The sequence below is a fragment of the Tamandua tetradactyla genome, chromosome X (genome assembly GCF_023851605.1).
Source record: "Tamandua tetradactyla isolate mTamTet1 chromosome X, mTamTet1.pri, whole genome shotgun sequence".
NCBI lineage: Eukaryota > Metazoa > Chordata > Mammalia > Pilosa > Myrmecophagidae > Tamandua > Tamandua tetradactyla.
In genome coordinates, this window is record NC_135353.1 from 141494137 (window position 1) to 141516490 (window position 22354).

The window sequence follows — 22354 nt, forward strand, 5'->3', positions numbered from 1 at the left end:
TCCATGCAGGAGGTATAGACCAGATCCAGCGAGCCTGGGTTAGGGTCTGGAGAGGCTCTGAAAAAAACCAGCAATTCCCTGGCACTTTCCAGCCTGCTCAGAAGATGGCATTGTTCAGTGATTTAATCATCCTCAGAAGCTCTTTACCTCTGGAGCCCAGGCTGCATCTGACTGTGTGAGGCTGAAACTGTGGGGTATTTGTGCAGTCACTTTGCAGGTCAAATGCTGACTCAATGTGTGGGGCTGTGTTCCCAATTTTATGTGTGGCGGGGGACTCCCTCAATTACCCCAGACAAGGATCAAGCTGCCCACTGCTGTTTCTTTCAAGGGTGGGGGATGGGCAACAGGACCTAGGACTGGAAACAACTAATCAAAGATGTTGAAACAAACTTCCTAAAAAATGTCAATGAGTTGTCCCTCACTGACCTGAGCCTTGGAATGTCCTCTCCTGTCCCCCAGGTCCCCAAACAGTGGGGATCTGACTCACTACTGTGAGAGATTTTACAGTCTGTGTCCCCAGTGGGACATGAAATGCATCCCAGTTGCTATTTTTGTACCCTTCCCATGCTATGTGGAACCAAGTGAGGAGGAGGAGAGAGGATCAACCAGGCTGGTATGGAAGTTTCCTACCTGATATTTTTCTGTTTGCTTCAGCATTTGTGGAATTCTTCTCCAGTCTATACCTATATCCTGATGTCAGTTGATTTTTTTTTTATTATAACTTTTTTTGTCGGAGAGGTTGTAGGTTTACAGAAAACTCATGGAGACAACACAGGGTGACTTTACAGCCCCCCCCCCCCCCGCCATTGTGAACATCTTGCATTAGTTGATACATTTGTCATAGCTGATGAAAGAAAGTATTATAATTGTACTACTAACTATTGTCCATGGTTTACAGTATGGTTCCCTGTTTGTGTTGTATAGTATTATTTTTATTTTATTTTAGTAACATACATATAGCCTAAATTTTTCTCTTTTAACCACATTGAAATATATAATTCAGTGTTTTTCATTAGATTCACGATGTTGTGCTATCATCACCACTATCCTATACGAAAAATTTCCCAACATCCATAACAGAAGCTGTAAAATTTAGCCATTAAACCTCCATTCCCTAGCCTCACTCTGAACCTGGAACCTATATTCCAGTGGATAACTCTATGAATTTATTTATTCTAATTCTTTCAGAACATTAAGATTATACAGTATTTGTCTTTTCATGGTTGGCTTAATTCACTGAGTATGATGTCTTCAACAGTCATCCATGTTGTCACAGGTATAAGAACTTTATTCATTTTTAAGGCTGAATAATATTCATTGTAAGTATATACCATAAGTTGTCTATCCATGCTTTGGTTAAGGGACTCTTTGATTCTGCCCATTTGGGGGCAACTGTGAATAATATTGCTATGAACACTGGTGTGCAAATATATTTTAAGAGTTCCTGCTTTCCATTATTTTGGATATGTTACTAGAAGTGCAATTGCCAGGTCATATAGTAATTCTATACTTACCTTTCTGAGGGACGACTAAATTGTCTTCCACAGCAGCTGCACAATTTTACATTCCCACCAACGATGTATGAGTGTTAGTATTTCTCTACTTCTTCTCCAACACTTGTAATTTTCTGTTTTTTAATAGTTTTCTTTTAATAGTCATCCTAGTGGGTATGAAACGGTGTCTTGTTGGGGGTTGATTTGCATTTCCCTAATGACTAGTGATGTTGTGCATCTTTTCATGTGCTTTTTCACCATTTATAGATCTCCTTTGGAGAAATGACTATTCAAGTCTTTTTCTCATTTATTCCATTGGGTTCTTTGCCATTTTGTTGCTCATTTGTATGATTTCTTTATATATTCTGGATATTAAGTTCTTATTAGATATGTGGTTTCAAATATTTTCTCCCATTGATTAGGTTGTCTTTTTCCTTTTATGAGAAAGTTTTGTTTTGTTTTGTTTTTTTCACATGGGCACACACCGGGAATTGAACCCAGGTGTCCAGCATGGCAGGCGGAAACTCTGACTGCTGAGCTACCATGGCCTGCCCATGAGAAAGTTCTTAGGTGCACAAAAGTTTTTGCTTTGTTCTTTTTTAAAAAAAAGTTTTGATATTCTTCTGTCAATCTGGGTTTTTTCCTCTTGTTCATGCCTTAGTTGTACAGTCTAAGAAATCATTGCCTGACACAAGGTCATGAATATGCTTCACTACGTCTTCTTCTAGGTGTTAAGAGTGCTGGTTCTTCTACTTAGGGCTTTAATCTGTTTTGAGCTGATTTTTATATATGGTATGAGGTAGTTCATTCTTTTTCATTTGAAGATCCAGTTTTCCCAGCACCATTCATTGCAGAGACTACACTTTCCCAATTGAGTGGATTTGGCATCTTTATCAAAAATCAGTTGGCCATGAACATGAGAGTTGATTTCTGAACTCTGAATTTGTCCATTGGTCTATATATCTCTTCTTGTGATGTGTCTTGCTGTTTCAGTTGCTGTGGCTTTGTTATAGGTTTTAAGATCAGGAAGTCCTCCAACTTCATTCTTCTTTTTAAAGATGGCTTTGGCTATTTGAGGCTCTTTATTCTTCTATATAAGCAAGGCTCTGATAGCCTCTGAAACCATAAGCCAATACATTCCTGTTGTTTAAGGCCACCCATGATGTGGCATTTTTCATAGCAGCCTGGCAAACTAAGACAAAAGGTTTAAGATGCAAAGAAGAATGGTGAGCAAAGAGAACTGTAAACAAATGGAAAAACCTAAAGATATTTACTGCTTAAAATATTGTCTGTAATCTCAACATCGATAGCATGTTGAGAGGGAGGTTGATTGGAGTTCCTCACCTAGTTTGCCTTCTCCCTTTCTAGATGTTCCTTCTTAGTCTCCGACGATGCCATGTCTTTCTTTCCTCTAATGCTGGAATGCCTGAGGGCTCAGTCCTTTTACATCTTCTTTAACAATCTATACTCACTGCCTTGGTGTTCTTCTCCAGTATCATGATTTAAAACCAGCTATATGCTGATTACCACTACATTTTTTATAACTAAACCAGTCATCTCCCCTGACTACAGTAACAACATCGTGCTTTCATATTTTTAGGTAAAAATCTTTAAGTAGTTCTTGATGTGTCTCTTTCTTTTTTATCTTTCACCTAGTCTGTAACCAAGTCCATTCAAAATATAACTAGAGTCTGGCCATCTCTCCATATTCACTGCCATCTACCTGGTCCAAACCACCACTGTCTCTCTCCTGAATTATTGCAAGTCCCCTAACTCATCTCTTTATGCTTTCTTTACCTCTTCTCAATGCCAAAAAACAAAGCATGGTTTGAAAATATGAATCAGGTGTGTCATTATGTGATCCAAACCTCTCAAGGCAGTTTTATCTACTTTAAAGTGAAAACCAAAATCCTTACGTAAGTTTCAAGGTGTGTATCGCCTGTCAAATTCTGACCTTATGTCTTAATATTTCACCTCCTGTTCACTCTGAGTCATCTACATTGATCACTTCATTGATCCTTGAACAAGTTCTTCATCTACCACACTCCTTCTGCATTATGCATTCCCTATCTCTAAAACATTCTTCCCCAGATAGCCACATGGGCCATTCCTTTGGTAAAAGTCCCACACTCACATACTTCACTGACACCTTCCCTTTTAATTTTTTTCTACATAAAATAAATCACTATGAAAGTCTTAAATATTTCACTTCTTTATATAATTATCTTTCTCCCTCCCTAGATTGAAAGCTCCAAAAATGAAGACATCTTTGCCTATTTTTTTATCATTGCTGTGTGTGTCAGAACGAATCAATGAAAAATGAAATCACTTTGTGAGCATCCTATTGCTCAGAACGAGACCTTGAAAAATTTATTGTACCTATTCATAATTTTAGATTATCTATTAACATGATAGAAATAGAGTATAATATTTCTGAGCTAGTAGAGAGAAAATAAACACATAAAGCACCAAAATAACAAATAATCTAACACAAATACTGAGACTTAGGAATTTAATTGAAATGGCAAGGACAATAAGTAACTAAATTAACAAAGTGTTTTGCTTTTCTGAATCTCTCCAATCCTCATCCATTATTTGCATATGAAATAGGTAGCGGTTATAATTTAATATAGTTAAGTTCAAACAAATTCACTGTTTATAAATTAGACATCAGTATTTTACTTCAGAACTATTACCTCAAATTGCTGGCACTAAAATAGGACAATAAATTATAATCATTGAAATAAATGTATTAGAATATATTTATTTCTGGTATTAACATTCTCAATTATTCTGTAGTTCGGCTTTGTCTGCTTTGTATGTAATTCTGTATATTGTTCATCTTCTAAATTAAAGTGGATGGATTACAGTTGCAACTCAATTGGTATAAAATGTGTAAATAGACAAGAAAAAATAATGTTTCCTTTCCTACTGTAATATAATGTGCAAATTTAATACATTCTTTAGGAAATATTATTGATGGTGAAGATGTTAATAATTACATATTGGTTTTATAAATATTGGAGGTGAATACAAATTAAGTCTGATGCATCATTGATATGTGAACTTTATTATTACATTATTCTATTGGCAAACGAGAATAAATATAATTCATTTTTGGCATCAGATGAAGTAAATTGTTTCACTCAAATTAATATTCTCCTCCTTGGAATGCAAAAACCTTGAAAAATTAATCTATTTCATAGAAGTTTTGAAACAACATATTATCTCTCATTGTGAGCAAGTATATTAAGGGAAATTTATCTTTTCCTGATCTAAAGGTTATGATTATGACAATCAGTTATTTTATTGTGTGATAATCCAATGAGTCTGTCTGGGACTATTTTACAAGATAGACATCATTATCCTTATTCTTAAAAAAGACAAAAACTTGTCCATCACTTGCCAAAGTTCCTGTAGAAATAAAGGTGTGATATCATTTTATTATATTGGCTTTTAGTTCACGTTTAATGTGAACATCCCAGTAATGTAGAGAATATAGTGAAATTGAAATTCCATACATTGGCTGGGAATCTTTGGGGAAACCCAACTTGTGTTTTGAATACATCAAATTGGTGTCTCGTTCAATAAACATTTATCTAGAGCCTTCTATGTGCTAGACAACACAAAACATAAAATAGCTTTGGCGAATCCATAGTAGTCATACAAAAGACGTGATATTTGAGCAATATCAGTCATACAATAAGAAGGGAAAAGTACAAAAATTTATATACAGCAATTTGACCTCTGTTTGCAGCTCAACGATAAAAAGAATAATTTCTTCCCATCTAAATTTGCTTTCAAAATAGGGAACACCAGCTGTAAGGGAGCTCAGATGGTTTCTATAGTGGGTTTGGAAATATCCTTATGAGCACTCCCAGAACAACTGGTTAAAATAATTAAATCACTCCCACCATCTGTGAATCACTCTGATTCTTCAATGATTACTTAAGACTCTCATTGTATGGAACATATTCTGAGAACAGATGAATAAAATTAATTCAAGTGTAACACTTTCCCTACTTTGATTTTCATGAAATAAAAGGGATTACGGTGTTTCCAAGTTTTCTAAATTATCTGATAGATCTTCTGCTGTTCCTTATGGCCTATTGGCTTTTGAAAATTTAAAAATGTTTGTTTGTTTGCTTATTTATATTAGATAAGTTATAGGTTTACATAGATCACACTGAAAATGCAGAGTTCCCATCTAGCCACCTCGGCTTTTAATATTTTCAAGTGGTTAGTCCACTGATTTCCATGGATTCACACCAATTTGTCTAAGGCTTATCTATAACAGTCTTGAAAACAATCACAAGATGCGTGTTAATACAGCATCTCCTACCTGCAGTTCCATGTAATGCTTCCTTGAACGGTATTACAATCAGGTGAATAAAGACTTCTTCATTAAAGAAAAAAAAATGGTTTCTGGAATTGGAGATATAATTTCACATACTTGCAAAACTCTGGATTTTTAAATTGATGTCACATGATAGTCCCCTACAAAGGACTCTGGTTGAAATACAGGTGAAAATGTTTGTTGGTTTGTTTTTCTTGATATGCCAATGCTTAAACATTTGGTGCAATGAAAGGAATCTCAGGAATCTATATGTAATAAAAGTAGCTGGGGCAGACACATGTAGATAGGTTGCGAAAAGCTTAACAAATGCGAAGCCAGAGAACAGTGTATACTGTGTGCGTGCTTAGAGCCCTAGTTTGGGATCGTGGCTAATGCTAGATCTTATTTGCTGAGACACAGCACTCTATTTTTCAGGGCTGTCTGGTCAACACTAATTATTATTCAAGTAAATCACTTTGTCATTTAAATTTCTTCTATGCAAAAGAAAATATAATTAGGCAAGAATACCCAAAAAAGTAGAGATTGATCTTCCCAATTTTATTTCAAGAAGTGCCATACAAGATAGTAGTCAAATGTGAGTTTATTTTTAGTGCCTCTTTATTGTTTTTATCTGTTCAATTGATTTTCTAGCTATATCCATAATCCATAATTACTATACTTATACTCATATTGGTGCTTCATAAGTATATATGAGTATAGGGCAGCTGGGAACATCCCAAATGTAGGTAATAAAAGATCAAGAAAGCTACATATAAAAGAAAATCTGATGGAGGAAAAGCTATGATCATTTTCCTTTTAAGAAGAAGGAATTAGGACCTACATCAAAACTTTTGGAAATTTACATTGATTTAAAATGGAGATTCAGATTTTTTAAATTATATTTTTAAAAGTCTGTCTAATTCTAAAACAGCCCCCTTGGCTAAACAACAACAAATTTAAAAGAGAGAGAAACTGCTACTTGTCCTCTTCCCAGCTCTGTCCCTAATAACAAAAAAAAAAAAAAAAACAACTCTGTGTAAACTTACAGGTATAAAATACATATCATTAAAACCATAGTAGAACCATTATATAAACCTATTATAAGAGCTATGCATGTTTTAGACAGTGTGAAACTATTTTGCTCTTAGGGATTCATAAAACAACCAACGCACTAAGAAAGACAAATGTATTAACTTGGAAAATTTTATTAAGAACAACAGAGTCACCAGTATAATGAAATTAATGAAAGTCACAATAAATGTGTTTGATTTGTGTTTTAACACTAACTCTACTGGTTAGTGTTAAACCTAATATGTCAACATTCAAATAGCCTGCTGATTTAATTTTTCTTTGAAATTGCTTGAATGGTCAGTTTGGAATAAAGAGATTGATGATTTGGGTAAAAACAAAAATTTGTGGTTAAATACTGAATTATCCTCATCCAGCACTACTCCTAGTTTCTACTGTACTTTAAATGTAATGTTAGAAGTCAGCAATGCATTTATCATGAATGGACATGTATCACGTGTTTGGCCAAGATAGATGCACTCAACCAAACCTTGTAAAAGGTGTAGTATGTCATCTAAGCTGTATAATTTTATGAATTTTTATATCATAAGAAATGAGAAGTCTAAATCAGACTCTATTCCATTTTTGTATCATGTAAGGATTGTGTGCTAAATTATTCAGACCTGAGGCATTAGAAAGAAACCATAAATTGACCAGCTTATAATTTAACTCATCTGTGCACGAGAGTCAGTCTGGGATCCCAAACTTCTTTTAATTACATGACCAAGAAAACAGTATGGTCTTGTCATAGAAGTTTGTGCAGTCATCAATGGCCCTGTTAGTATGCTTATCGTCGGAACTCCCCCAGAGGCCCTGCCACTGAAACCCTCAGCTGACCCCATTAACAGGTGGGTGGCAGTTGATCAATTCAAAATGAAGTTACTGGGAGAATAATTTCAATTACAGGAGTTTTGCTGGCTGTGATATAGACAGAAGAGAGCAGAGGTCATCCATCTTTCTGAATTTGCATACCAACTAGTATTTCTTGCTCTTCTAAGGAACAGGGAAAGAAGCACTACTGGGAAACTTCACAAGATCTCTGAGCCTTAATGGTAGTACTCGCATCGCAAGTACAAAAGTGCAGACACAGGAGGAGAGGCCAGTGTTCCCTTACATCTTAGAGCTCTCTGGAGTTCTTTTTAATATATAATTTTTTGCCATCGGCCCTGCTCTTCTAGCACCTTAATTAGCAGCTTAGCTTAGCATGATTTAGCATCAAAGCAAAGAGCAGTGTCTGGAATTTGAAGGCGAGGAGTGCTTAATGGAAAGGCCCCATATACCTCATACCTCTCCAACCTCGATCAAGATTAGGGAGAAAAAAGTATTGGAAAGAAAGATTTCTTTGGTAACAATGCCACAGGTGTTGAGCTCCTATCTCACCACTGTCTAGGTTGCCAGGAAGCTTAGAATTAAATATCAAAAAACAGTTGCAAAAATCATCCTTTCTGTAGGGTAAAACCACTCTTCTCATGACCTTATGGTTCTTGATCGTTCATTCCTATATTCCTTGTGCAAGTATGTATGTGCCTCTTATTATGAAATGCTTCTAACACTTTTGTGATGAAGAGGGCATATAAATAATAAGTAACCTTTTTACCAGACTGACCTTGATATATTTTTTAATCCACCTTTAGCCCTCTGTCTGCTGTATACTGGAATCTATGTTAACTCTCGAGGGGTCATTTCACTAACAGGAAGCTAAAAAATATTGTTCTTTTGTGTATCTATACCAGCACACTGTCCACAAAGAAACGGTGATGGCATTGACTGAAGACATGCCTTTGGAAATTTCTTACGTGCCTTCTGCTTATCTGACTGAGATCACTCATGTCATGCAAGCCCTATCAGAAGTGGAACAACTTCTTAAAGCTCCTGACCTCTGTGCTAAAGATTTCGAAGATCTGTTTAAACAGGAGGAGTCTCTGAAGGTAAAGACAAAACTCATTCTCTTCGATGTATACGCACGATTCTTCAAAACATTTTATAGGCTGGTTAGCTTTAGAAATTTGGGGTAGAGGCAGAGACATAAATTGGAGGAGGGTATTTTATAATACTTAATGTTAGGAGACTTCTTAAAACAAAGGTATACATAAAAAGAATCATTTTGGCATGCATTCAGGGCAGAAAGAACCCCTAAAAAGCAGAACAGTTTCTTCCCAAACAGTATATTACTTTCCATTCTTCTCCCCAAAGTGGGGAAATTGGATGAGGTTTTAAATCTATTTTACATTGTTTGAGTCTTATATTTTCCAGTTACACATATTCACTTTCAGAATACTGTCTGTGTCAATCCTACAATATTTGGAATATAATAGTGTAGAAAGCAGTAAGATATTTTCTTTAAAACTACCAACCAAAGGCTACCAACAAAAGGCACCTTTTCTCCAACCCCCAAGAGCAAGTTTCTGAATTCTGAACGAAGGTAAAGCGTGGTAAGGTGCCAGGGATTAACTCAGCCAGGCGGCGGACTGGTACACTGGGTGGTTTTGGGGGCGAGCTCGCAGGGAATTAACCTGGGTAAGCTGGAGCCGGCGCTTTCCCCAGCCGGCGGTCGCGAGAACAGTCTTCACTGAGGCCAGATTCAGGTTAAAGCTTTATTGATACACACCAGGATGGGCCACCCGGGAACCCGAGGAGTGAGACATCTGGGGTCCGAAGACCCCAGGGCTCGGACGACCCAGAGCTCGGAAAGCGCAGGGCTTAAGTACATTCGGGGAAGGGGTGGAGTTTCGGGCTCACACGTCAGGAGGTGACAGCCAATCACACAAGCTAGGAGGCAGTTGCTAAGCTTCAGGCAGGTGTAGAGCTAGAATTAGGGGTAGAGAAGGGAGGAGAAAAACAGGAAGGGTTGTGGGTTTGTGGTGAGCTATGGAAATGGGCGGTCTACAACAAGAGGGGGAAGGGGTGAACAGAGAGGGGGGTTACAGGTACGGAGGGCAGAGAGTGAATGTAGAGAGGGAGAGAAGGATTAAAAAATTTTAAGCATGGCTAGGCTCCAGTCCCTGAGAAATATGCCACAATTCCTCTCCTTTTTCTTTTAAAAGAGCACACTTGTGTGACAAGTGGCGGGCGTGAACCTTTGCTGGGAGGGGTAGGGATGAGATTCCCCTTGCACTTGAGGCTCAGAATTTCAGGGGAAGGGTGTGTGCTGAGCCGACCCTTATGCAAATCTCATGTGCCCCAGAAGAGCCAGAGGAGGCCTGATAGATTGGCCCTCTTCTGCGACTACTTTGTGTCGCACCCAGCGGTGCCCATCTGGTAGCCGTACGGCGGCCCCAGATGCACGTACTCTGGTAACGTGCAGCCCCCGTAGGGGAATGGAGGGAACACAGAAGTGGCAGAGGCACACGGTAAGCATGGCCAGAGCTACAGCAGCATGACGCAGGCTCTGCAAGAGGACCAGTCTTGGGAGTAGCATCAAGACCCCAGGGTGGTCAGTCCTGAGGGTGAGTAATACTGGCAAGCCATACCTGAGCCTGACGACGGTTTTCGGCGTCGGAGAAGGGATTTTGGAGTTCTAGCGCAGCAAGAGCTAAGAGTTTTGCTTCCTTTTTTACGCCGGGATAGTTTAGCACAGAGGCATTTTAAGGTAAGGAGGAAGAGAATTAGGAGAAATAGGAGGATGCCGTAGAAGGCGAGGTTGGAAGGGTTGAGGAAGGAAGTAAACTTGGATAGAAGGTCGTTTAAAAGAGAGGCAGAGATTTTAGGGACCACTGTGTTTTGGAGCTCTAGAATGTGAGATTGAAGCTGGTGTGTATGATTCCAATAGGAGTCATTAAAGGCAGTGAAAATCCACTCACGCAGGTTAAGGCGGGGTTGGGAGTGATTGACAGGAACAGGAGTTACGTCTATTTGCTGCTGCAGATTGAAGACAGCTGCATGCAGAAGATGAATGATGTTTTCTTGGGCGCCGGCTACTTTGGCTGTCGTTTGGGATACGTTGAGAAGGACTTTAGCTGTGGTGGAGGTTTGAGTGAGAGCGATGGCTGCTACTGTACTGGCGGCGACTGCAGCGACGATGGCGGCGGCAATAGCAGCAGAAATGCCGAAGTCGCGTCTGGATCGGTGGTGGGTTTCTGTCCCTAGAGTATAAGGGGTGTAAGGAAGTTGGGGGGCCACCCAGGTGGTGGCATTGACTGGAATCCACAGTAACCTAGGCTGAAGCACAATAAATGCATAGGGAAGAAATATGGGGGTTTGAGAAAAAGGTAGGTAGTTATATTGATGCATTGCTCAATTTTGGGCTCTGGTCGATGGCTGAAAGAGTAATTGGAAGTTTTATTACAGAGACTGCAGTCTTGAAGACAGACTAGAGGGCGGAGATCTAGACATGCATGTTTGCCGCAAGCATGGTAGGAGGAGAATAGAGGGGTTCCGAAATAAACGTCCGGGACGATATCAGCTGTGGGGCGAGGAGAAGAATGAGAGGCGTCAGACGGGGAATAAAGCGCATAATAAGGTGTAACTCGGAGCGGCTTAGGACGATGGCATTTATGCCAGTGAAATTTTAGAGGAAGCGACTTGGGTTTTCTGACTTTAGCTGGGTGAGGGGAACTACAAGGGGATCCGGGGGGAGAGGAAGGTGTGACATTAGGGGAGGTAGCATTAGGAGGGACGGGCCACCAGGCGGATCTTAGAAAGATGCCCGGGAGGTTAGTATTGCTTGAGGTACCGTAATTGGAGGAATCTTCATGTAAAGGTCAGAGCCATTATTAAAGGGAGGAGGACAGGTGGCGGGAGGAGGGGCGGAAGGAATGGGGGAGGGTTCAGGGCGCCCCACATCCGCCCTCTTAGGGAGGGCGGGGTATAGGTTTTCATCCCCTTCCGGTTTTGGGTCCGAAGAAGAAGGTGGAAGAATATTGCCCGCCCCTACGCCATTAGGTACCGCCATGATGGTTTGAAGGCGGGTGTCTTCCGAGTCGCTCTTCTATTTGCTTGAGCAAGGACTCGGTATAATCAGTGTCGGAGTGAGGAGCGTCGGCAGCAGCCGCGGCCACGGGCTTAGAGGGCCGGCCGTCCGTGGGGGGCAATGAGCCTTGGAGGTATGAACGGATGGTGACGAGGGTGGGGAGAAGCCCCGGGGGGGGGGGGGGGGGGGGGAACGTTTGCCCTCGTGCTCCATCTTGTCTGTGACTCGAGCGATTAGTTGGTCATAGGCGCTCGGTGTCCAGAGCGGGCTGGTTAGAAGCCAGGGATAAAAGGGTAGCAGAAGGTCCCAATAGACTTGTCGCGCACTTGTGGGACCTGGTGTTTGGAGAGAGATTGACCCATAACAGAATTTAGAGGGGACTACTCACTGCTTGTAGAACCTAGGACTGCGTTTATTTAGCAGGAGAGTCTAGTAGGCTTACCTTGGTTCAGAAGAGAGGTCCTAGGATCTCCAGTGTCCAGTCAGCGACGGAAGTGTAGAGGGTCCCTGTTCAGGCACCACTTGCCGGGGATTAACTCAGCCGGGCGGCGGACTGGTACACTGGGTGGTTTTGGGGGCGAGCTCGCAGGGAATTAACCTGGGTAAGCTGGAGCCGGCGCTTTCCCCAGCCGGCGGTCACGAAAACAGTCTTCACTGAGGCCAGATTCAGGTTAAAGCTTTATTGATACACACCAGGATGGGCCACCCGGGAACCCGAGGAGTGAGACGTCTGGGGTCCGAAGACCCCAGGGCTCGGACGACCCAGAGCTCGGAAAGCGCAGGGCTTAAGTACATTCGGGGAAGGGGTGGAGTTTCGGGCTCACACGTCAGGAGGTGACAGCCAATCACACAAGCTAGGAGGCAGTTGCTAAGCTTCAGGCAGGTGTAGAGCTAGAATTAGGGGTAGAGAAGGGAGGAGAAAAACAGGAAGGGTTGTGGGTTTGTGGTGAGCTACGGAAATGGGCGGTCTACAACAAGAGGGGGAAGGGGGGAACAGAGAGGGGGGTTACAGGTACGGAGGGCAGAGAGTGAATGTAGAAAGGGAGAGAAGGATTAAAAAATTTTAAGCATGGCTAGGCTCCAGTCCCTGAGAAATATGCCACAGTAAGGAAATAGGCTATGGATTTCAGAATCTAGGTCTGAAGGTAAGTGAATGTGGCATCAAGAGAATGTATGCAATAACGTGTTTCTCCAGATAATTTTTGTGATCATACATTTCGTACCCAAACTGAAATATTACAGTACAGGCAGAGCTTGGTATTTTCTAATGCAAACAGCCTAAGATTATAGACAGAAGATGAGTTTCCTATCAGCAGCTCCTATTATCTAAAGCATTTTATACTCAAAATGGCTTCTTGGGAGCTCATTCCCTATCACATATTTGTCTCTGTAGGTATAGGAATAGATAAAGCTCTTTATTTGTTTTGGAAATCTGGGTTGCAATGTCTTGAGTGACGAGTTTACTATCTTCCATTAGATCCAATAAGTTATGAAAGGACTTCCATGTAGCTACATGGATCTCTGCATCTAGTCTATGCATTTTGGTAGGGTGCTGTTTCTCGTTTTCTTTGCAGTAAAAGTCAAATCAGTTATGAATACAGTGAAGAAAAGTACCTCAACTGATAAAGGAGGCATGCCAGCATTCCCTGCCCTTATTCACGTTAAAGTAAATCCACATGATGGCGCAGTTTGCATATACATCCTTGTCATTCAACATGTCAATCACTGCTAATGAGCTAGTACTCATTCCTTTCCGTGTTCACAGACATATGGGTCAAGAGAGCAGTGACCCTGAACTTATTAAGTTGCCTATTGAGCATCTCCTTCTCCATACCTCTCAACCTGACCTACTCAGGACGCTGGGCCCCTGGCTGCACTCATAGCTAATCATTTATTCATCCAGATATATTTAACATTCTTATAGCTGATGCCAATTGTCATGGTATTGATTACTACGGTTTGTGAAGAAAGTATAATTGCAGGTTTAATTTGTCTGAATTCTTGAATCCTCATGAGATGCAGTTGTGGCCCTAATTCCATCTCACTTGTAGGGAGTCTCCGGCAGTGGGTAAATGGGCTTCTTACTTTTGTGGCTCTTTTGAAGGGGACAGTTTTGATTTCGGGCATTTTCGATGAATATGTATTTCTTCTTAAAGGCAATCACTATTGTCATTATCCAGTAGTAAAAATAGAAAAGCAGTGCATAAATTTTATAGCTGCTGGTTGGGAAGGTTGGAAAATTAAATTGTGGTTGATTTTATTCCTGACAGATTTGCATTAATCAAATTACAGAAATGTAGAGGTATTGCTGTGGTTTAACATATCTTTCTTTTAAAGTTCAACCCAACACAATTAATGTATAATAAGTTAAAATTACTTGAGGAATAAAATACAACTTATATATGGAAATCTGCATTTAGTAGCTAAACACTAGCTAATGCCTAACTAGAGGTGAATGTGAAACAGATACACATAGCAATATTTATTCTTTTTTCAATGCCAATATTAGCAGTGTTAATAAATTATGATTGTTTATATTTGAAGTTAACACTATTCATTTATAGAGAGGGTAGTGCCATCATTGTACAAGAGCAAAATTTCCAAAAGCATCTAATACTTAGGAAGAACTTGTACTTAATTTCTAAGGAAAAAAATGATTGTCTTAATAAAATTCTCTAAAATGTAATCACTATGCTAAATCATCAAATATGCCTTTAAAGTGTCTCATCTGAAATAAGAACATAGAAATTTTAATATCAAAAGTTCTATGTTACCAAAAGTTTTGCCCCTAAGAGCTTTAAATATTTTAGATCTTGTCATGAAAGCAGAAATGATCCATGTAAGAGGTCCCACTGAAAGGATGTATCCTAATGCTACCAGATACCTAATTTTACCAAAATCTTCCCTCCCATTGATGTGTGAGACCCTCTTGGGGCCTCACCCATATCTCTAGTCACTCAGCATTCCCTGCGCTCTAATTGGCAGCTGCCATCTACACGTTCCTGTGACTTTGACTTAGGCCTTTCTCTAGTCATCAAAGCCCACCAATTTCAGGGACTTAGAGCTTGCCATCCCCACCCCCATTTCCAGCAGCCCCCAGCCAGTAACACATGGTGAATAAATGCCATCGCACGTTCACACTTGGGATCACTGTGAGGCATGTTCTAAAGCAGAACTAAAACAGCAGGAATAAAGCACCATTGCCCATGGGGTAAACCTGCCTCATAATAAACTCTTTCTGGCTTCCTCTCCTACCCTCTCCACTCCCTTGCCAATGCATTCTGGGATCCTTCCCAAGTAAATAAGGCACACGCCCATTATTGTCTTAGGATCTACTGCTAGGGAGATCCAGCCTAGGACAGTTTGGCAAAAAAGTAATGGCATGTATAGTCTTCTCTCAGCACTCGGCAACAGAAATCCAGGAAAATATTCCACGCTACCTGGTATGAAATTCTGTAGTGATGCTACTGCTCTTTCACCAAGGAGGTCTTTAGTTGCTCAGTTAGCCCTTGGCATTGGCAAAGGTGAATTTTTAGGACAAAAAAACAGATCATGGCTTAGAATAGGGCTGACAGCTAAGGCTTTACTTTCCACAATAATGAGAATCAACTTGTAAATGGTACATACAATGCTTCTGGTGCTCTTCGAATAAGTTCCCTATATTAATTCATTTAATCCTCCCTGCACCTCTATGAGGTAGTTAAAAGTATTATCCCTATTTTATAGACGAGGAAAGTGAAGCAGTATGAAGTAAATGACCTTGATAAAGTTGACACCACTAGTATTGGTGGAGAAAGGATTTGACCCCAAGCGATGTAGCTATAAAATTTGTGCTGTTAAATCACCGCCTCTCATGAGGGTGGTTTTAGATGCTATGCTGAGCACAGTGAGGGACAATTTGGGAAAACCATGGTAGACTACTGAGGTCTGCCATGCTCAGTTTATAAAATTGAGTCCTGGCTTCTAATTCTAGATGGATCCATTGCAGTTTTAAAAGATTCCAGAGAAGGAAGGAAGGGAGGGAGGGAGGGAACGAAAAAAGGAAGTCAGGAATGTATCATTTCAATTGTTTCATCTAAACTCATCATAGTGCAGATGCTATTGAGGGTACATTAAAAAGTCTGTGTTTTGGGGGGTGCAAAGGTAGTTCAGTGGTAGAATTTTTGCCCGCCATGCGGGAAACCCAGGTTCAATTCCTAACCCATGCACTTCCCCTGCCCCCTCCGAAAAAATTCAACAACTGGTGCTGCAATAACAGGATAGTCACATGGAAAAAGAATGAAATGTGACACCCACCATATAGCATACAAAAAAAAAAAAGTTCTGCGTGTTGGGTCACCAAGACGGTGTTGAGAAGTGTGGAAGTATGAAGAAAGCTAACCGGTGTTGGCAGGGAATTTTATCCCAGTGTAGATTTTAGACAGGATCAAAAAGTAAAAGCAGCCTTTGTTCAACCTCAGCAGTACTGAGGAGAAGCTGGAAGTGAGCTTAAAGGGCCAAAGACAGTGCGATGCAAAGGTGTTCAAGTCTCACTTGTTCAGCTTCTATTCATAGCTCCTAAGACCGAAAAAAGAATTTCCAGGACAAGTTTTAACCTAAGGAGTAAGGATTCAATCATTCTACAAATATTTATTAAGTGCTTAAATGGATTCCTGCCCTCATACAGTTTGTATTTCAGCAGTAAGAGATAGAATATAAGAAAACAGAACAGAAACAAGAATATATCATATATTGAAAGGTGCTACATGCAATGGGAAAGAAGAAACATAGAGTTGAGTAAGTGTGTACAGGACTAGCAAAGGATTAGGAATAGGTAGAATGGCATTAGGTGGAATTACAGTTTTAAATAAGGCGGAAAGGTTGTTGGAGCAAAGACTTGAAGAAGTTGATGGAGTCAGCCTTGCAATTTGGAGAGAGGAAATAGTGAGTGCAAAGACCCAGCTTGATCAAGGTACAGCAAGAATGCTAGAACAGAATGAGCCAGGGGATAGTAGTTGGGGATGATGCCAAATGGGCCGTGGGATGCCACATTTTTGGAGGGCCTGGTGAGCCATTTGAGACTGTGTCTTTCACTCTGAGTGAGATGGAAGCTGTTGCAGGATTTTGAGCATCAGAGTGACGTGATCTGATTGCTGTTTTAAAAGGATGACAATGGCTGCTCAATTGAGGATAGAGCCATAGAGAAGCAAGGGTAGAAACGAGAGACCAGTTAAAAAAGAGATGCTGGTGGCTTGGACCATGGTATGAGTTAGAGATGGTCAGATTCTGGAATTATTTTCAAGGTAGACACAACAGGCTTATGTCTGTGTTCTCACAGGAACTTCAACGTGTGTGTCGAAAAGGCCCCTTCTAAGCCGACTGGGACTCAGTTAGAGGAATTTAGGTGTCCTGTGAGTATGGCAGAGGATCCCTTGAGAGACATAAAATTTCTTCTCATTGCTGTCTTTGTCTTCCATATTCAGGTCTTGCCTTGCAGCAGGGGCAAAAGTACTGGATGTGGGAATCTTGGAAGCTTGGTGAAGATCTTTCCCCTTCAGTTCCTATTTCATAGCATTTAAACACAGATTTAATAATGCCAGTTGCTCAAATAAAGACAAAACAAATGCCATGCGTAAACGGACTCTTTCTACTCTGGCATTAGATATTAGATAATAGCAGGGGGCGTAATATGTACAAATTTGAACAAAATATCTGAAAGAAAATAAAATAATGAATGTGTGCACATTGTAATACAACGGCCTGCTAGATAGAGGGTTGGATTTTCCACCTGTTTAGCAATATTATAACAAAACGATATTGCAATTACTCTAAATTAAAAAATTCATCATGGATCGTCTAAGAATGTGAAAGAAAAATTTGATTACAACTGCTTTCAGAATTCAACGTCCAATTTTTAAAAGAAAAGATCGGTATATGGAAAATATGACTTTTATTTACATATTACCGTGTTGTAAGAACTGACTTTTGGAATTGTAACATTTTGCATAATGTAATCATTGAGTGATTTCTCTGCGGGAAATTGAGTTTTTCAACTAACACATTTATTCAGTGATAAATATGATCCCTTTCTTGAACTGCTTTTATGATTTGGGATTTACTTGTCCGATTTCCTATTTGTATTTGTGAGTTACTTTACACGTATTAATCTCTTCACTGTAAGTTAAATCCTATTTAATTCATTTTTTTTTTCGTTTCTCTCCTAGTAAAGAGATTATGGCTATTTACTGCATTATGGTCATGCCCGGTTCATATTTTTATGTGCTTTAGCATTGTTTTCCTATATATTTCATATATGTCTATTTTTATAGGAAATTATTCATTCTTTTCTCCCCATCATTATTTTATCAGGCCCAGCAGTTGTCCTATTTTGACTCCAATGCTGCAATTTTCTTCCAACTCTGCTAAAACATGCTCTAGCAACTCTCTTCTACTCTTTCTGTTCTACCAGCAAGATTACTTTAAGAATTCCCTTCCTATAGAATCTGTAAGTTAGAAACTCATCCATATTAAAAATTACAATTCATGAAGCTGGTAGAAATTTTGAAGTTGTAGTTTTTTTTCCTTCCATCCATGAACTGTTTGAACTGTTCTTTGACCAATTATGCCATTTTTTTAGATCTGTGACCTATTACTCCTGATTTGTTATTTAGGCAAAGACATTGTGTCATCCTATGGAGAAATGTCTTGCCAAATATATATAGTTGTGTTTAGGAAGTGTTTTTTTTCCCACATGTGGACCATAAACCATGCAGAACAAATCAAAAGAACAACTTACCATCAAGTTACTAAAAATAACTTGCTTAGAAAAACCTAATTAGTCAGTACTTTAATGCCTTGTGATTGAACACTCCTCCCGATTTGATAATGTCATTTATGTCATGCCTGGTAGCTGGATGGGACCTAAAGAGGATAAGAATTAGATTTATATAGGGTGTTGCTTTCATCTGTCAGACAAAGACAAATTCCGGATGGTGAAAATGAACTGGAGTTTGAGTCTTTGGAACTCCGATATCTCTTTTTCAATTTTATGATAGATCAACTCCCCAGTGGCTGCTGTCACAACAGCTACTAATGGGTTTCTCTAATCCTTTTTTCTTAGAAATGAAAGTTGTGTGCTCTTCGGTTAAACAAGTTATACACTGTCTCAAGGCATTTTTGAGACCTAAAACTGCTTAAAGCTTTTATTTTCACCTTTCCGAAATATGAAAGCAATAGTGCAGGGTTTTACAAATCTAAAAACGTAGGCACACGCATTTAAATGTATGCATACCCATTTAACTGCAGTGCTGCATTTATCAAGATGATGATGCTTACTCAGCACCAGCAAGAGACACCATTTTTACCATACACAGTGGTTTGCAAAGAGCCATCTGCTGCCTCTGATCTGCTCCTATGGTGACCACCATCTATTATATATGGTGGCACAACCACCATGGAAAGAAAAACAGTTTCTTGTTTTTCTTGCTCACCGCTCTATCTACAATTCTTAGAACCATATCTGGCACTTAGTAAGCACTCACTGTACATCTGTTGAATGAATGGATGAATGAATGATGGCGTGGTAATTCTAGGCACAATCCTTGATCTAAAAGGATGGAGTGATACTAACCTGTCAGGGCCGAGGTTACAGAAACAAGCAGTTAAGCAAAAACAAGCTCTTGAACATTATTTCCTAACTCATTGAATTCAACCATCCAAAAATATGAATTACAAAATCTACAGATACCCCAGAATAGAGATATTTGCTCTAGGTTGAGACATGCTGAATTTTGAACCAATCATTTATGAAAGTTTGTGGCAGGGAACCCAAGCATAATGTAAATATTAGTTATATATTTTTTCTAGTCAATGAGTTTACATTATATGATATGACATGGAGTAGCTAGCAAGATTGGCAAAGTACTGGGTTGGCCGAGTACCTGGACTCAGATACAGACACCAAATCTAACTCTTAACAGTTGTGGGCCTGGAGCAAGTCACAGAAAAGTTTTAAGCTTCAATTTTCTCAACTTTGCCATTAGGCCAGTGATAATACCTGCCACAGCCTACTCAGCAGTCGAATATAGTGTGACCTTATGTAGGATTGTGTGGAAAATTCATATCAAAATGTGTAATTATATGGCTCAAGACTCACCTAATCCATCTCTTTTCACCAAGTACCCCAATCTTAAAACTTACTGTATATTCAATTTCCATATAAAGAACTCTAAAAGCAAATTACCCTTAAGTATGTGTTAAACCTTGTAAAAGCACATATTTATATTTAAAAACATAACTTTAAATACAACATTAACAATAGCATAAAATATATGTAAAGTTATTTCCAGATTTAGAAAATACCCTAAAGGTTAAAAAAAAAAACTTCAAGTGAAATGACAGTGTACATGTAGGCTGAAAAACATTTGCTTTGGACAAAAAATTTGCTAAGACGATCTTATGTACTTTTAATCATAATCCTTTACTCTGTTTCCAAGGCTAGCTATTACTTTTCCAGAATTCACATAAATTCTTCTATTTATTTTTGGTGTGCAACTAAATAACTCACTTTCTTATATTTCTCTTGAGATACAGAGTGAAAACTCTAAATAGTTCCAATTTTCCATGTACCGTGGCTTTTATCAATAGCAGGATGTTATTTTCTGGATCACTTGCTTTTTGTTTGTTTGTTTGTTTTGCTTTTTTCTTATTTTCTGGGGAGGTGTTTCTTAATGAAATGTTTTAAAGCCCTTTATTTTTCTAGTTTATTTCTAAGATCCCTTTATCTGGGTTCAAAAACATGAATAGTTCAGAAGCTATTTAAAAGTATTGAAACTCTAAGGGAAAGAAAAGTGCCTTCTGAAATATTTTTTTCTTTGAGGTTTTGAGATATATTTTTGTTGTTTATTTGTGTTGTTTTGCATTTGCCATTTTTAAAAGCCAGTTTGTATCCATTTTCCTGTTTAAAGTTGTCATCATAAGCATGCTAATACTCCAACCTTAGATTTAGTTGAACCTTATGAATTGCCATTTTGTAGATCAAAGTAGTCAAATATTGACAATATCATATGGTTCAATCGAATGCAATCACTTGTATCCAAGCCTGCTTATTTCTGAATCCTAACAAATAGCATTAAAAATTCTGCTGGGGGGGGGAATCATAAATCTTTTATGCTTAATGGGTAGCAATTACTATTGTTTCCCAAGTTTAATTCTTCAAACCTTAGACAAAAGGGTAAAGGATGTGTTCCTTAGAAAATCTCTGGGGCTTCTGTGGAAGTAAGGAAATGATGAAGAGTGTTAGGCCCCTGCTCCCATATTGTTTTTGTTCTCAGTTTTTCTTTTAGATGTGTGCATTTAAACGCCAGACTATTGAATGGCACAGTGATTTTGCTTTTGTGTCACCCCATGTAAAACATTACGATGGAAAGCATACTCTCCCTATGTTATCAGTCTTATAAAATGGGCACAGCATTACCTATTATGTTTCCTATTTCTTCAAGATGCTCTTTTTTTTTTTGGTATGCTGCATGGTGGGGGGGTCACATTTCATTCTTTTTCCATGTGCGTATCCCATTATTGCAGCACCATTTGTTGAATTTTTGTTTGCTTGTTTGTTTTTGTTTGTTTGTTTGGGGAATGTGTACATGGAGCAGGAATCGAACCCAGGTCTCCCACATGGCAGGTGAGAATTCTGCCACTGAACCACGCTTGTACCCCTCTCCCAAGATACTCTGTTATGTTTTGTGTTAATTTGTGGAGATTTGTTTACATTCTATCTTGCATAATAGTTGCAATTTCATGAGTTTGCTTGAGAGAAAAGTATCTTGCCCTCACTTTCTCACTTCCTAATCCCCTTCCGCAGCAGTGAACATTTTCTTAGATTTCCTTGGATTGCTGTATCGACTTAGAATTTTTCCCATAAAACTTACCTGCCTCCTCCTCTCCCCAATGACACAATACTTAAACCCATATCCTAGTTCTGAAAAAATGGCAAACATGAAATGTCATACGTTTAATTTTTAATGAAAAGGAAAACACTTGCTTCAGCACAAGTCCCCTTTGCTCTGAGTAAGAGCAAATTTTTCTTTCAAGATTCTCTGTAAAATTATTTAGATAATGTGCCCGACCTAACACCTGTACCAATCACCAAATGACTTGGGAAATCACTTTCATTTTAGTAAGTGCTATTGGACTAGAATTGCTGTCTTTGAGAAACACTCGGAGCAGTGAAGTGCAGATTTTTGTTTTTATTTTTATTTTTTTTCCTCATTGATGCATTGTGACATCTGGGAGTCCTGGGCAGAAATATTTCTGAATGAAGGGCTGTGTTTGTTGTTAGGTGTCTGAGGTACTGTGTGGAAACCATCGGGAAACTCTGCCAGGAAATGCAGATGGATGGTTATTCCACTATTTACTCCAACAGCAAAATAACCAGTAAAAGTAAAATAGAATAAACAGGGAAATATCTGAACAGCTCAAAACATCTGTTGGGAGCTGAATGCCTTTCTGAAATGGTTCAAGAACAACGTAACAAACCTTAAACGGGTCAATGATTCCATTCAGATTGGA

General features: G+C 39.2%; 1 protein-coding gene across 9 annotated transcripts in view; it reads left to right on the forward strand.

Annotated features, from left to right (window-relative positions):
* Positions 1 to 22354, forward strand: part of DMD (dystrophin) — a 2428671-nt gene that overhangs the window by 1236228 nt on the left and 1170089 nt on the right. For all 9 annotated transcript variants that reach the window (XM_077145121.1, XM_077145123.1, XM_077145120.1 and 6 more), the window contains one exon: positions 8631 to 8825. In XM_077145121.1, coding sequence (XP_077001236.1) covers positions 8631 to 8825 — 195 coding nt within the window. The remainder of the gene's footprint in view (positions 1 to 8630; positions 8826 to 22354) is intronic.